General features: G+C 37.5%; 1 protein-coding gene across 13 annotated transcripts in view; it reads left to right on the forward strand.

Annotated features, from left to right (window-relative positions):
* LOC119792970 (ELKS/Rab6-interacting/CAST family member 1-like) overlaps window positions 1-12,986 on the forward strand; it is a 163,860-nt gene that overhangs the window by 88,013 nt on the left and 62,861 nt on the right. For all 13 annotated transcript variants that reach the window (XR_005282049.1, XR_005282050.1, XR_005282051.1 and 10 more), the window contains one exon: window positions 2,277-2,437. Coding sequence is in view for 10 of the 13 variants with exons in the window: in XM_038299841.1 (XP_038155769.1) it covers window positions 2,277-2,437 (161 nt within the window). In the remaining 3 variants the exon portion in view is untranslated. The remainder of the gene's footprint in view (window positions 1-2,276; window positions 2,438-12,986) is intronic.

The following is a 12,986-nucleotide window of genomic DNA, read 5'->3' on the forward strand; positions in this document are numbered from 1 at the left end:
CAAAGATGTCAGCCTCCATGGCTGCGAGACCCGCTCCTATGTAATTATAAATAACGAATTCTAAGGCAGCGCAAATATTATGGTTAAAAGGCTGAGCTCATAGGTGATGATAAATAACATAGTTATGTATAATATATTAAATTTCTGACTTTATATGCCTGTAATTATTACACACTGTAGCTTTAAGTACCACTGTATGTTTGCGCCTGAACGAGTAGGAGAAAACCCACTAATTCTAACATTCATTAAGTTCTTTATGGTGTTGTAAATGTACTTTAAATATTAAGATCTCCAAAAAAATCTTCGGTTTATGTTCTAATTAAATGTTAATGCTAATTAGTTCGTAATCCCTACCATTTTAAGTTGTTAATAGATGGTTCAGAATTGTAGCTAAGGTCACTTTTTTGGTTTATTTTGTTTGAAATAAATCTTTTTTTGAATGCAGAATCTGACTTTTCCTTTGAAAACCTTACTTTTTTTAATTGTTCACCTTTTCTGTTGGATGGTTTTCTTTCCCTTCTCTCTGCTTTTTCCTTTCTTTGGATCTTAGCCGAGTCGTTGTCTGGCCTTAAGAAATACAGACTGACCTCACACGCATTAAACTGACACGGTGATATACAGCCAGTGAAAGGAACAGGCTGAGATGAAATATGTATTAGAAAAGTGAGGGAGAAAGAGAAACAACTTGGAGATTATAAAAAGGCAAAATGGGGAGTAGGAAAATGAGCTGCTTGATGTTCTGCCGTGGAGCGAGTTTAACAAAAACAGATAAATTAAAGCTACAGTGTGTAATAATTACAGGCATATAAATTCAGAAATTTAATATATTATACATAACTATGTTATTTATCATCACCTATGAGCTCAGCCTTTTAACCATAACATTTGCGTTGCCTTAGAATTCGTTATTTATAATTACATAGGAGCGGGTCTCGCAGCCATGGAGGCTGACATCTTTGCGCTACGGCAGCGCAGAGGCAACAAACTAGCGATTGCGAGATCTCCCATGACGCTCGAAAATAACTACGGCAAGTTGAGAGAGATGAACTGAGACGGTACTGAACAGTAGATGGCAGTATTATGCCTGAGAAGCGTTTAGTCTGCCTGAAACCAAAGAAGAAGAAGAAGCAAGTATACTGCGCCTCGGTAACAAGAAAGGTAAACAAGGCGGCAGGCGTGAGTGACTTTGCAAACTGTTTGACACTGTGTGGCCAAACATCAGACGAATGGAGGATCATGCCTACTCTGTATCACAACGAAAAGCGGCGGACACCGAACCCCCGTCATCTAAGAAGCGGAAACACGACGAGAATAAACGCAAGAGTGACAAGAAACGACAAAAAACACGGATCAACATTGGCACGGCATTTACACGATGGAAGTCACTGATGGAGGAAAAAGGTTTTCAAAGTGACGCTCAAGTTGCCAGTTTTCTCTTGGACAGGTAATTAATCCTATACACACAATTGTCTTATATCACTGCAGTTTTTGGAGTACAGGATGCTCAGACCTGTCTAAAACAATAACATGCTGCGTGATGATGCTGTTACTCTCCAGTATACTTATTCAGCAACGTCCCTGACGTTTCACAGGTAATGATTCAGTAATTTTCTGTAAAATAATTTTCTGGATATATACCTCGGTTACTTCTCTCCGGCTCCTTTGGAGATCTTCAAGCCTTTCCTCCTCTGCTCTCACCCCGCTGGCTCCCCTCTCTCGCCTGGCCCTAGCTGCACGCTCACCCCGGCCTCTCTGCCCTCTTCCTTTCCCTCTTCCTTGCCTTGTAACCCCCGTGCCACAAACAAGACTTGGACTCTGTAAACGGGGAATATATATTCTTCCAGCGAACACAATCTCGCTGTTAAACTAATGACTACAATTACTTCGTCTGTTTATATCACCATGCAAAGCAGCTCACCAAAATGTCACGACGACGTAGAAAAAATAACGGGTATATTTATTATCTTAAGTCTACATGAAATCTATACCCTACACAGACTAATGAAATACTATCTGTAAAATTATCTATGTAAACAAACCTCATCACTTGAGAAGGTAGGTGATGCGGACGTCGTGGAAGACATTTTGTCCCGTAACGCTCGCCGTACTGTTGGGGGGGAGAAGCGGTGGGGGGGAGACGTTCATGTTGCTGCAGTCTGCAGTCTGACCGCTAGATGTCGCTGAAAATTACACACTGTAGCTTTAAGTAAACCCTTCAAACTATAGAGGATCTTTAGGAAGAAAATGTTAAATATATGTTTATGCTCCTGGGTCAGGTGGAGGACCTACTGGTTGCCATGGAAAAGGTGAAACAGGAACTGGAGGTGATGAAAGCCAAGCTGTCGTCGACCCAGCTCTCATTGGCTGAGAAGGAAGGCCATCTGACTGCCCTGCGAGCCGAGAGGCGGAAGCACCTGGAGGAGGTCCTTGAGATGAAGTAAGAATATAAAAAAATGCTCATCTCTCATGTTTTAGTGTTTTTCTTTACAGTAATGTATATTTCAGCTGTTCTTTAGGTGTTTTTACATGTTTTATCCGTCCAACTATAAGGTAGTGAGCCAATACAGATATTTCTGCTCAAGCACACACATTCGAAACATGTACCAATAAAGGAAGTCAAAGGTTACACAAAAAATCCCATTTTTGATTTTCACCATTCTCTAATCTGTTTAGGCTTTTCTTAAGAAAAGTTCTTATTCAGGTTCATTTAGTTGCTGTGGTTTCATTTTTTTCCAATATAATAAATACTTTAGGACTTATAAAAATCATTTTAGTATTAGATGATTGTTCTCAGGATGTGGCTTCTGTTTTCATTCTTGTGTCTTTCCTTCAGGAAGTTGGCTTGCTCTGTAATGGTCATTTTAACGACTAGAAATCCACTGCAAACAAAGATGCTATTACTTTTTAATGCCATCTTTCAGGCTTTATGGGCTGAGCATTTTGTACCGTGGTGTATTAAATTTAATAGCTATCAGCCACATAAATGCTAGGGTGTACGGTTCTCATGGGGTCAATAAATAGCCTGTTTCTCAAAGACACCAAGCTTTGGTTGGAAAAAAGCTTTGACATCACTGAGCAGAACATATAGAGATGTATGCATCTGGCGTTAAATAGTATAACCGGGTTTTGGAAGACAAAAAAACTCTATGGTTTGTCAAATGTGGGGGGAAAAAAGCAGTGGTAACAACTTAAAGATCCATTACTCGTATTTGAAAGAAAGAAGAATAAAGTATTTAGATCAGTAATGAATCCCCTGAGTTCGGAGTTTACATTTTGATCTCTGCTGCACTTTATAAATGGAAATGTTCATTTCACTGTTGTAACCTGCTCATTCACTGTTGAAAAGCTGTATGCATCGAAATTTTGTTTTGTATATACTCTGTGTATACAAAATGTTCTAATTCTTTATAAATGATTTGACTTTATAAATTCTTTATAAATTGAAATAAAAAGCACTGACACAGCCTGACTGTTACCATGTTTCTGCGCCGCCACCTCCTTTACCGAAGCGTCAACTTTTACCCATCATAACAACTGACCGTTTAAAGTAACTTTCTTAATTTAAGGAAAATATAAAATATATGATTCATCAAACACACTTAATAAATCTGAGCTTCACTGAACATTGAGATTAGGCTTTTAACCAAGCTTAAAATTCATTAAAGCATTGTCGCTTTTTTAACTCAATAAAGTTTACAATATATTAATGTTCAAAAACAAATAAATAACATAAAACATAAATAAATAACATAAAAACATTGTCATTAGTCCTTATTGTCTTTGTAGAAACCATACTTCTTATACTATCACCTTAAGCCCCTGTCACACCCTGACGATTTGCCTGACGTACATAAAATCTGGCAAAAACACTGGCAAACGTTGGATAAGTTATAGGTACGTTTTGTATAAGTTATGAATATGTTGAAGCCCACTGGAACACGTCGACATATGGTGAGTACATGGGGCATAAGTTACAGGTAAGTCATCTGATCATTAAAATACGTTAAGTGTAGGTTACTCATAGGTCGTGGTGTTTAGCTTATCTAAAACCTATGAGTAACTTGTGAATAACTTATCGAGAAATTGTCTCCAATGCATATCAACATATTTGAAGTGTTCCAGAGGACCGCTGAACGTGTTTCTAATGTACAGCTACAGTATAATGGCATATTGGCAGCGTTTTGCTATAAAAGGGGTCTCACAGGAGGAAACGGTCAATAATCCTCCAGACTTCATCCCCATCATAGGGTTCGCGTGAAGGTGAGTATGTTGAATCCTCCCTGCGTTCACGCCCATGGCCGCGACCAACAAACTTCCTAGCAGACATGATGCTGAATCTGCTGCAACTGCAAACCTTCTTCTTCTATTTTCTTTATTCTTTTTTTTGGGCAGGTGGTAAAAAGCAGCCAGGTTAACACAGCAATCAAATAAGTCTTTTCATGCAGGCTGGGCATAAGTTCTGGACTCGTTATGAATACGCTATGCATACGCCCAAAATTGAAAAAATACATAGAAACTTCAGCGTATGCCAGCGTTTCAGGAGCTTATGGGTAGTCGGGCATATGCTGGCTGGATCATCAAAGTGTGACAGGGCCCTTATATGGTGCCACAGTTGTAAAGAAATGCATGTACACATGGAAAACTTGCCAATTGCTGACGTCATATTCCAAACAATTTATCCTGCTACCGGCTCTTGTTTGGACTGTAGAAACGAAGCTCTTTAGCTATATAGCGATATATAAGCAGAGGCCACCATGGAGGAGGAATGTTACCATGACAGCAGCCGGGCATTTCCTCGCGTGCTTTCAGCGGTTTGGTCACACGCTGCTGTGGGATGAAGTCCCATTCTTCAACCAGCATTGCCATTAGTTGTGGTTCTGTTGGTCCCTCTGTGTTCCTTCCATGGATAGTCTCAGATAAACCCCACTCTGTTGATTCGTTTTCCTTACAAATGTGGCTCCAGTTATAGGAAAACAACCAGGCTTTCCTGCGGCACAGGATTATTTGCCCACAAAGTTTTGTCACAAATAAAGATGTATTTTAGTCATTTAGATTGTTTTAATTGTTTGTAAACTGACTAAATGAAGTACAGACTTTCTTTGCAGTGTTAAGACAAATGTTGTCCTGCTGTATCATCTCTAGAATCCTCATCTGATATTAAATTCAGAATGTGTGTTTTCTTCCACATTTCTGTCCTATCTGACGCTGTGAGCAGGAGCTACAGTACAACATATCCAATCAGCCTCTTTAAAAAAAAAATAATAATTTTCTGCGCTCAGCTCATTTAACTCGCCATCGTTAAGTCCTTGATCTCTTGCTATCTGCAGTAGTTTCTCCATGTAGCTTCAATGATCCAGGAAGATGGTGATTGGACCCAATGACACGATCCTCACCAGACACCTCATTAACTCTCCTCTCATTTCTTCTCCTCTCTTCATCGTCCTTCTCCTTCACTCTGCACTTTAAAGCTGCTGAGATGATGCTAATGCAGCGACCGTGTCCCACTGTCCGACTCTTCGCATGATTGATTACATATGCAGACACCAGGCTGTGCGCCCGTGTTCGTTTTAATGTTGTTTTAATAGATGGGTTTGTGTTTTAAGTGCTGCTGAGATGAGTCAAGCAGTCATGTATTTTCTTCAAATTTACATCCTCTCCGAGCCTCACTGACATCTGATTTAGTGGAACAACACTTTGGGATGAAATTGAAGCCATGGAGAATATCCATGTTAGGCATGTCCTTCCTCTTAAAGCGGGCTATGAGACAATGTTTTATTATGACCAAATGGGAAATAAACCCTGTGATTTTACTCCCCTGCACTGTGACCTCTACGTTTTCCTTTAGGATTGTATTTCTTTGTTTTTGTGTGAAAGTGTTACAGGTTGATTACGATGTTTATCTGATTTGATTTTATTATGATTTTATTTTCCGTCTCTTGTTCCCTCTAAGTGGACGAGGTTAGGTTTTTTTTCCTGCAGTGGGTCAAAACTCAAATATTTCACTCTAAACTCTCATATTGTCTCATTTGCCTTTAAATATTTATGCTCCTGCAGAAGAAGTTGGAAAAAGAATCAATACTCGGATACTTAACACCCTCTGCCTCCTTGTTTTCCTTTAACAGTAGCCTAGTCCTGATAAAGTAAGGGTAACTCAAAAGGATTTATCTTTTTAGCTTTATTAGCTCTCTGCAAGTTCTTATCAGCCTTTTCTTTTAATAGTTTTGGAGGACAAGATGCCAGAATGAAATGATTCACCCACGCTGCCTTCCGAGGCGTTTAACACTGTAGCATACATCATTTAATCAACACAGCAGAGCCCCTGAACTGCACATGTGCACAGCTGCTACAGACTAACGTAAGTGCATCTCAAACAGCAGTGACCCATTAATAACGTTACATAATCTCATGCTTTGCTATGCAGGCTGTTCGTTCACCTTGAGATCCTGTAGCATTTAAACTAGAACTGAACCCGTCGAGGCTTCCTTTACTTATTGATCATTTTCCGTAAACTCATGGAGCATTGAAATGTTCTTATAATGTCCAGACATTTTATGTACATTTAACAAAAAATGAAACTGCTGCTTTAAAAGATAAATTAAACCTTTTGTAAAATCTTAATCAGCCATGCTCATAAATACAGAGCGTGCTGCATGTGTAATAAGGCACTTTATTGGTAGAAATTATGTTCAGGAATAAAACAGTTCATCACCAACATTATGGAGGCTGCAAAAAATATGCAAAAAAAGGTGCTCTAGGTCCACCTTCAAGTAAAGAAACAGGATGCTGCACATCTGCCAGCAGCATTTATCTAAACAGGATAACTGGTAATAACTGCTGTTCACCTCTCTTTATGGAGTCCATTTAGTTGCTCATATATGCAGAGTTAAGTTAATATCAGACTATAAAAGTCAAACACACTGGTGCAGTGTTTCCTCCATGTTATTATTGATGCTCAGTGAGCACAGATATATGTATAATTTAGTGCCTCATCCTGATTTATGTCTGCTCCATAGAGAGTTAACCTGTTTAGTATGCATGTGGCAAAACCAACTCAGTTCTTCAATTTTCAAACATAAAACCCTGGAGCTCTAGAGATGTTTTGTTTTTATGTAATATTTTAATACAATTTGAAATTTTATATATATATATATATATATATATATATATATATATATATATATATATATATTTCAGATATTAAAACATACATTTAGTCTGATTGGTTAATTTAAGTTAAGAGGCAAATCTGTCCTTGGATTTTAAGTAAACGTTGCTTCCCTCTTTATCATCGTAGAAAAATATGGCAAGATTTCAGTAGTAGTTTGACCCCAAATCATAGAAAAAAAAAATTTGTTAACTTCGGAAGTTGTAACAGTCTTTTTTTTTCAGTATTTGGTATAATTTGTGTAAAAAATAAAAATCAACCAAAAAGATTGTCTCTTTTTACTAAAATTACAAATGTTGCATCTACATGCGTTAACTATATACAATATATGCACACATATAGTGTTACTTACAACTAGTGAAATGCTAAATGTAATATTGGAAGCCGTGTTTCCTCTTCTCCATGCCTGTGTTTACTTGGCTCCGCTACTGAGGCACCTTTTAACACTAAAGTGCTGAATCCAGTGCTGGTTCTAAATCAAACCCAAAGTCTCATTCCTTCCATTTGAACCAAAGCATTTGATCCAAGACAGGAAATCTGGTAGAGCAGTGTAAACTCCTTGCTGCTCCAGACCAAAACAACTCAAGGGTCAGTGGGCAGCATCATAGAAGCCAACCTACCTTCCCGCCATGGTGCTATTTCTGATGTCAGTGTGCACTTTTTATGTAAAAGAAAGTTGTTGTTTTTTCCGATTTGAGGCTTTAAATCCGGAGGTGATGATTAAATACATTTACTTAGTTGCATTTACTTAACTTATTTGTTTTTACAGCATTGTAATTCAGACTTGTACCTGAGTCGATCTCTGGCTACTCCACCAATTTTTAGCTTGTTTAACCAAAAATGCACCTGAATGAGACACAGATACTTTGGATGTTTAAGTTAGACTTAATTTTTATATCCAATTTTATTTATTTTTTAACTTTCTGGGTCACTGGAAGTAGCTTATCATATTCTTACCCAATATTCATATATACTCTCTGTACTGATAAATGCATTAAATAGATTTTAAATGATTTCATCCACTTAAATTTGATTATTTGCTGGTTACTATATTTATTTTTTAAATCCTAATCTTATAGAATCTGCATGTAACTTGAAATGTTGTGTAACATTACATCATTTTAATGATATTAAATCAGAGGTTATGACCACGAGTAGCAAGTTCATCAGCACTGAAGGAGCTTTTATAAAAAAATACCTTTTTATTTTTACTAGAGTAATTTTTTGAGAGCCTATTTTTAAATTTTGCTTTAATAGAAAATACTCTGATGCTACTCTTTCTTCAGATTATTGACACTTATTTTAAGCCTTTATGCTGATCTGTATCAAATATTCAGGCTGTTTTACATTCACAGAGCATGATAACCAAATACTATCCAGCTGTTTGTGTTTCTTTCCTTGCAGAAAACTAACAGCTGAGTTAACGTTGCAAAGAAAAGAATCTAAACATTGTGGGACTCCAAATAAACCTACTTCGATCATTAAGATTCTTCCCATATATGCATAATCTGGCTCAATATTTCTTTGTGTGCGTGTTTGTATTTTTGTGCATTTTTTATAATTTTGTTCTGTACTTTTTCTCTGAGAGTTTCTACAAGTTTTCTCTGATCTCCAGAGGTGCGGAATTATGACTGATGTGAAATATACTGTTAAACTCTAATAACATTTGGTTATTAGAGTTTTTGCAAAGCTGGTTATAGCCATCAACAAGTTGAAGGTAGGATTCTGACCAAATATTTAACAACTCATCCTATCAGAAATCGGAGCGTTTTTTCAGATTTTTTTTTATTTCTTGAATAGTAATTATATCTTTTTTATCTGGTTAAGCCTATTGTCCCTCCAGAAGCTTGATGTTAACTTGCCTTATCCAATTCAAAAGTAGTTTGGATGAGTTTTTTGGGATTTTTTTTTACTGGGATATCCAGCTGTGTCCATCTTTCAGCAAGTATCTGTTGGAAGTCGTCCATTATGACATTCATCAGTACAGACTCTTAAAGCAACCCTCAGTATGATGCTACCTCCAACATGCTTAACAATCCTCGGATTTAAATGCCTTTTAAAGATATTCTTTTTATTGTGGCTGAAGAATTTAATGTCTTTCAGCTCTGGCCATAAAACTTTTCTCTAGAAAGTTTTCACCTTGATAATGTGGGAACCTGCACATTTCAATGCTAGACTGTACAGCAGGGGCTGCTTTCCTGGTCTGCAGACTCTCATTTCATAGTAATATACTGGTGGCTCCAGTTTAGCATCTTCTGGTTTATCAAACATTCTTACTAACTTGCTTAAAGTTATAATGGTTTGGGTCAAATGAGTATAATTTGAACAGATTTAGTTAACATAAATAAGAACTGGTTTTGGAAAGCTTATTTTAAGCTCCTTGAATTCACTGTTGCAAATGAATGAATTATGCCTATATGTTTGGGAATTTATCTTTAAAGGGATATGCTGTCTAATCTTCCCAAAATAAAATAAATGATACATAGAAATATCTGATAATCCAGAACGAAAATTGCACTTATGCTGATGTTGAGTGGATGTAAAACATCTGATTAGGGGCAGAAAATTATGGAAGCAAATCGTTACCATATTTCAAATGAAAAGGCATTTTTAGAAATGCTTTTTCATTTTATGAATGTGGCTGCATTGTTTGACTCACAAATGAAATTAGTAATAAATAATCCTGTTTGCATTTTCATTTTCTTCTTCAAGAATACTCATCCTTTTACTTAATTAAAATGAAAAAGAAAAAGACTTTTGAGATTTATTTTTCAAAATGTACCCAAGCAAATACATATAAATACTTAAAAAAAAACTGCTATAATCAGGGCCCCCTACTGAACAAGATGGGTAGCCTGACTGCAATGACCTGAGGAAGAACGGCTGCTGACGTCACTCTGCTGCCCCCGCTGCTCAGAATTCTTTTTCGTTTTCGAGTTATGAACAGTACTTTGCTGGCAGACCATGAAAACGAAAAGGCAATGTCCGCTGTATTTTCTCCTTGATTATGGCATAAAATGAGCAGTCTTAAAGAAGAAAATGCAAATGCAAATAGGATGATTGATTACTAATTTAATTTATGAGTCAAGTAATGCAGCCACATTCTTAAAATGAAAAAGCATTTCTGGAAATGCTTTTTCATTTTCAAATTTTACATTTCAAATTTAATTTTAGTATGTATTTGCTGGGGTAATTTTGAAAAATAAATCTCAAATGTATTTTTCATTTTAATTAAGTAAAAGGATGAGCAGTGTTAAAGAAGAAAGTGAAAATGCAAACAGGATTATTTTCATTTGAAATATGGTGACGATTTGCTTCCATAGAAAATGTTGTGTGAGTAAAACTAAGGACAGTGAGAGATGCCACCTTTAAACTGACTTTCTTTCAGTCAGGTAGTGTCAAAGCTTTTCAGCATCATTAGATAAGAATCCAACTTTTAAGACCTGGAAAGATTTAAAACAAACTGCAATAATCTGGAAAAGCATTAAAAGCCTTCCTGGATAGAAAAAGAATTGGGCACCATCCCACTTGGATTTGCATGACTAAATAAGAGCACGTCTTTCCTGATTTAACTTCAATATATAAAGATGAGAGGAAGCTCTTTATTTCACATATAACTAAATGTTAAGAAAACATGTTTAAATCATAAACTCTTTGACAATATTTCTCTCTGGAGCCAAATTTCCTCTCTGTTCTAAAAAAAACTGATTATAGTTGGCAAAGTGTTCAGTACCAGTCAGCAGTTTATGGTAATTTGGCTGAGCTTCATCAAACCTACTATTTTCTCCTGTGTTCTGGTTTTTATCTGATTAAAAGCAGCCTACTGAAAATCCATCAGGAAATCCCTTTTTATAGGAAAACTCCCCTGAATCACCTGTAGGAGCTTACAGCACTAAGAACGTCTGACACTTCACAGTAAAGAACTGCTGCAGAGATAGCTGCTGCTTGTCGGACTGAGTTATGCTAATGACACGGTTGCTCCCATATTTCACAAGATGTGAGCAAATACGTCATTTGTTTCTGGCTCTCTCCCACAGTTAAACGCCCTGCTTTTTAAACGGCGCTGCGTTCATATATCTCACACCAAACTGTGTGTGTACTCACGGGGGCGGCTGTAATTCCCGGGGGTCTCATGTCTGATTTCATGCCTCGCTTTAAATCGGTGTAGGGTTTAATGTTGTTCTAAGACGTGATATATGATACCAAGTGTTTCACGGACACAGGATACCTTAACGCACATGCACACACGCTCATTCCCATGAAGCAATGCATAACAGATACAGCTGGGAGAGCACACATGCACCCTCCTGTTTCCTCTTTACACACACACACACACAGTGCGCTGTGGCGGTGTGCATTTTCCAGGACCATGCAAACCAATTCTGTGATACAGTAGGAGGAATGTGCTGACAATGTGTGTGTAACAGCAGGGAAGGCGGTGTGAGATCCGTTTGAATCAAACACCTCCACTGTTCTGCTTTGTACACCTCTTTTATGATGCATCCCTCTTTCTTTTTGTCAATTTTCTCTACTCCTGTCTTTGGGAGTGTCTGAGGATGGGACTTCAATTACATTTTTGTTGCTTTGCACAAAGTTTAAGCTCTGCTTCTTTGCCCAGTGTTAGAATCCCAGCCTGGAATTTGCATTTTTCACTCTGCGTGTTCTCCTAAAGTCCAAAACAGGCATGTGAGGTAAAGCTGCCGTTCTAGATTGCATTTATGCAATGGAAAAAAGAGATACAGCTTGATTTAGCGGGGTTATATAACGAGGATATTGGAGAGAAGCAGAGTTGAATGTAGGAAAGAATAAAAAATCATAAGATGACACTGACTAGATCAGGTTAGGATTAATATTGTTTGAAATGTATCCAAAAAAAAAGTTTTTTCAGCTGGTAGAAAAAAAAAAGGATTGCAAGAAAAAACAGGAAAGAAAGACAGATGTTAACCACCTTAATTGTTCCAATAAAAAGCATGTTGTTGAATATTATATTTCTGGTTCCTCCTTGCACCAGTTGCTTGGATTCAATTCTTCACACTGAACTTTTCTCAACTTTTCTTTGTCCCCCTTTAACCTCCAGTATAGTTTTGTTTTTGTTTTTTATCATCCTTAAAATCAAAGCATGAAACGTTCTAGCTCCATTCACACTGCCCTTTTGAAACCGTGCTGAGAAAGGTCTGAGTACGGTAACCAAGATAACTGAGTGTAAATGTAACGCAACTGAGTTGGAACGTGCCAGACACAACCAAACCGCATTAAATCTACTAGTTCAACAGTAAGGCTCGACACAGTTCAGTGTTGGTTCGGTTCTCTGATAACAAAAAGCGCATGAACAAACCACATGATCCCCTATTTACAGTCAGATGAGTCATTTCGTGGATTTTTTCTGTGTTTCTGGCTTTGCAATTCCCAGATCTCTTCACCTGTTCACTACAGGAACTTCTTCTCAGCCTATTAACGATAAATGGCATTAAAAGAGCGTGGTCCGACCTGGGATGATGCAGAGACCGAGGCTCCATTTGAAATTTGGGCAGAGGTCGCTATCCAAGCACATAAGTTTCTGAATTTTATGGGGGCCGTCATTTTTGTTTGCGTAATTCCTACCTCGAGAGCTGTAGTGTCGTGGACCGTCGATAGGAGGTGAGGAACCGTGCTAGCGTGGTGTGTAAACAGTCGTAAGAACCAAGCTCTGTACAGTTAACTGATCGAAGTTCGGTCCGTACTCGGCAGGGATCGGTTTCAGAGGGGTGTAAATGAATCTGAAGCAAAATATCTTGCTAAACGTCATGCTTTATAATCTGTGAAGTAATTAAAGAAAATCAAA

This window comes from Cyprinodon tularosa, unplaced genomic scaffold (assembly GCF_016077235.1).
Source record: "Cyprinodon tularosa strain WSP-4 unplaced genomic scaffold, ASM1607723v1 ctg437, whole genome shotgun sequence".
In the NCBI taxonomy this organism is placed as follows: domain Eukaryota; kingdom Metazoa; phylum Chordata; class Actinopteri; order Cyprinodontiformes; family Cyprinodontidae; genus Cyprinodon; species Cyprinodon tularosa.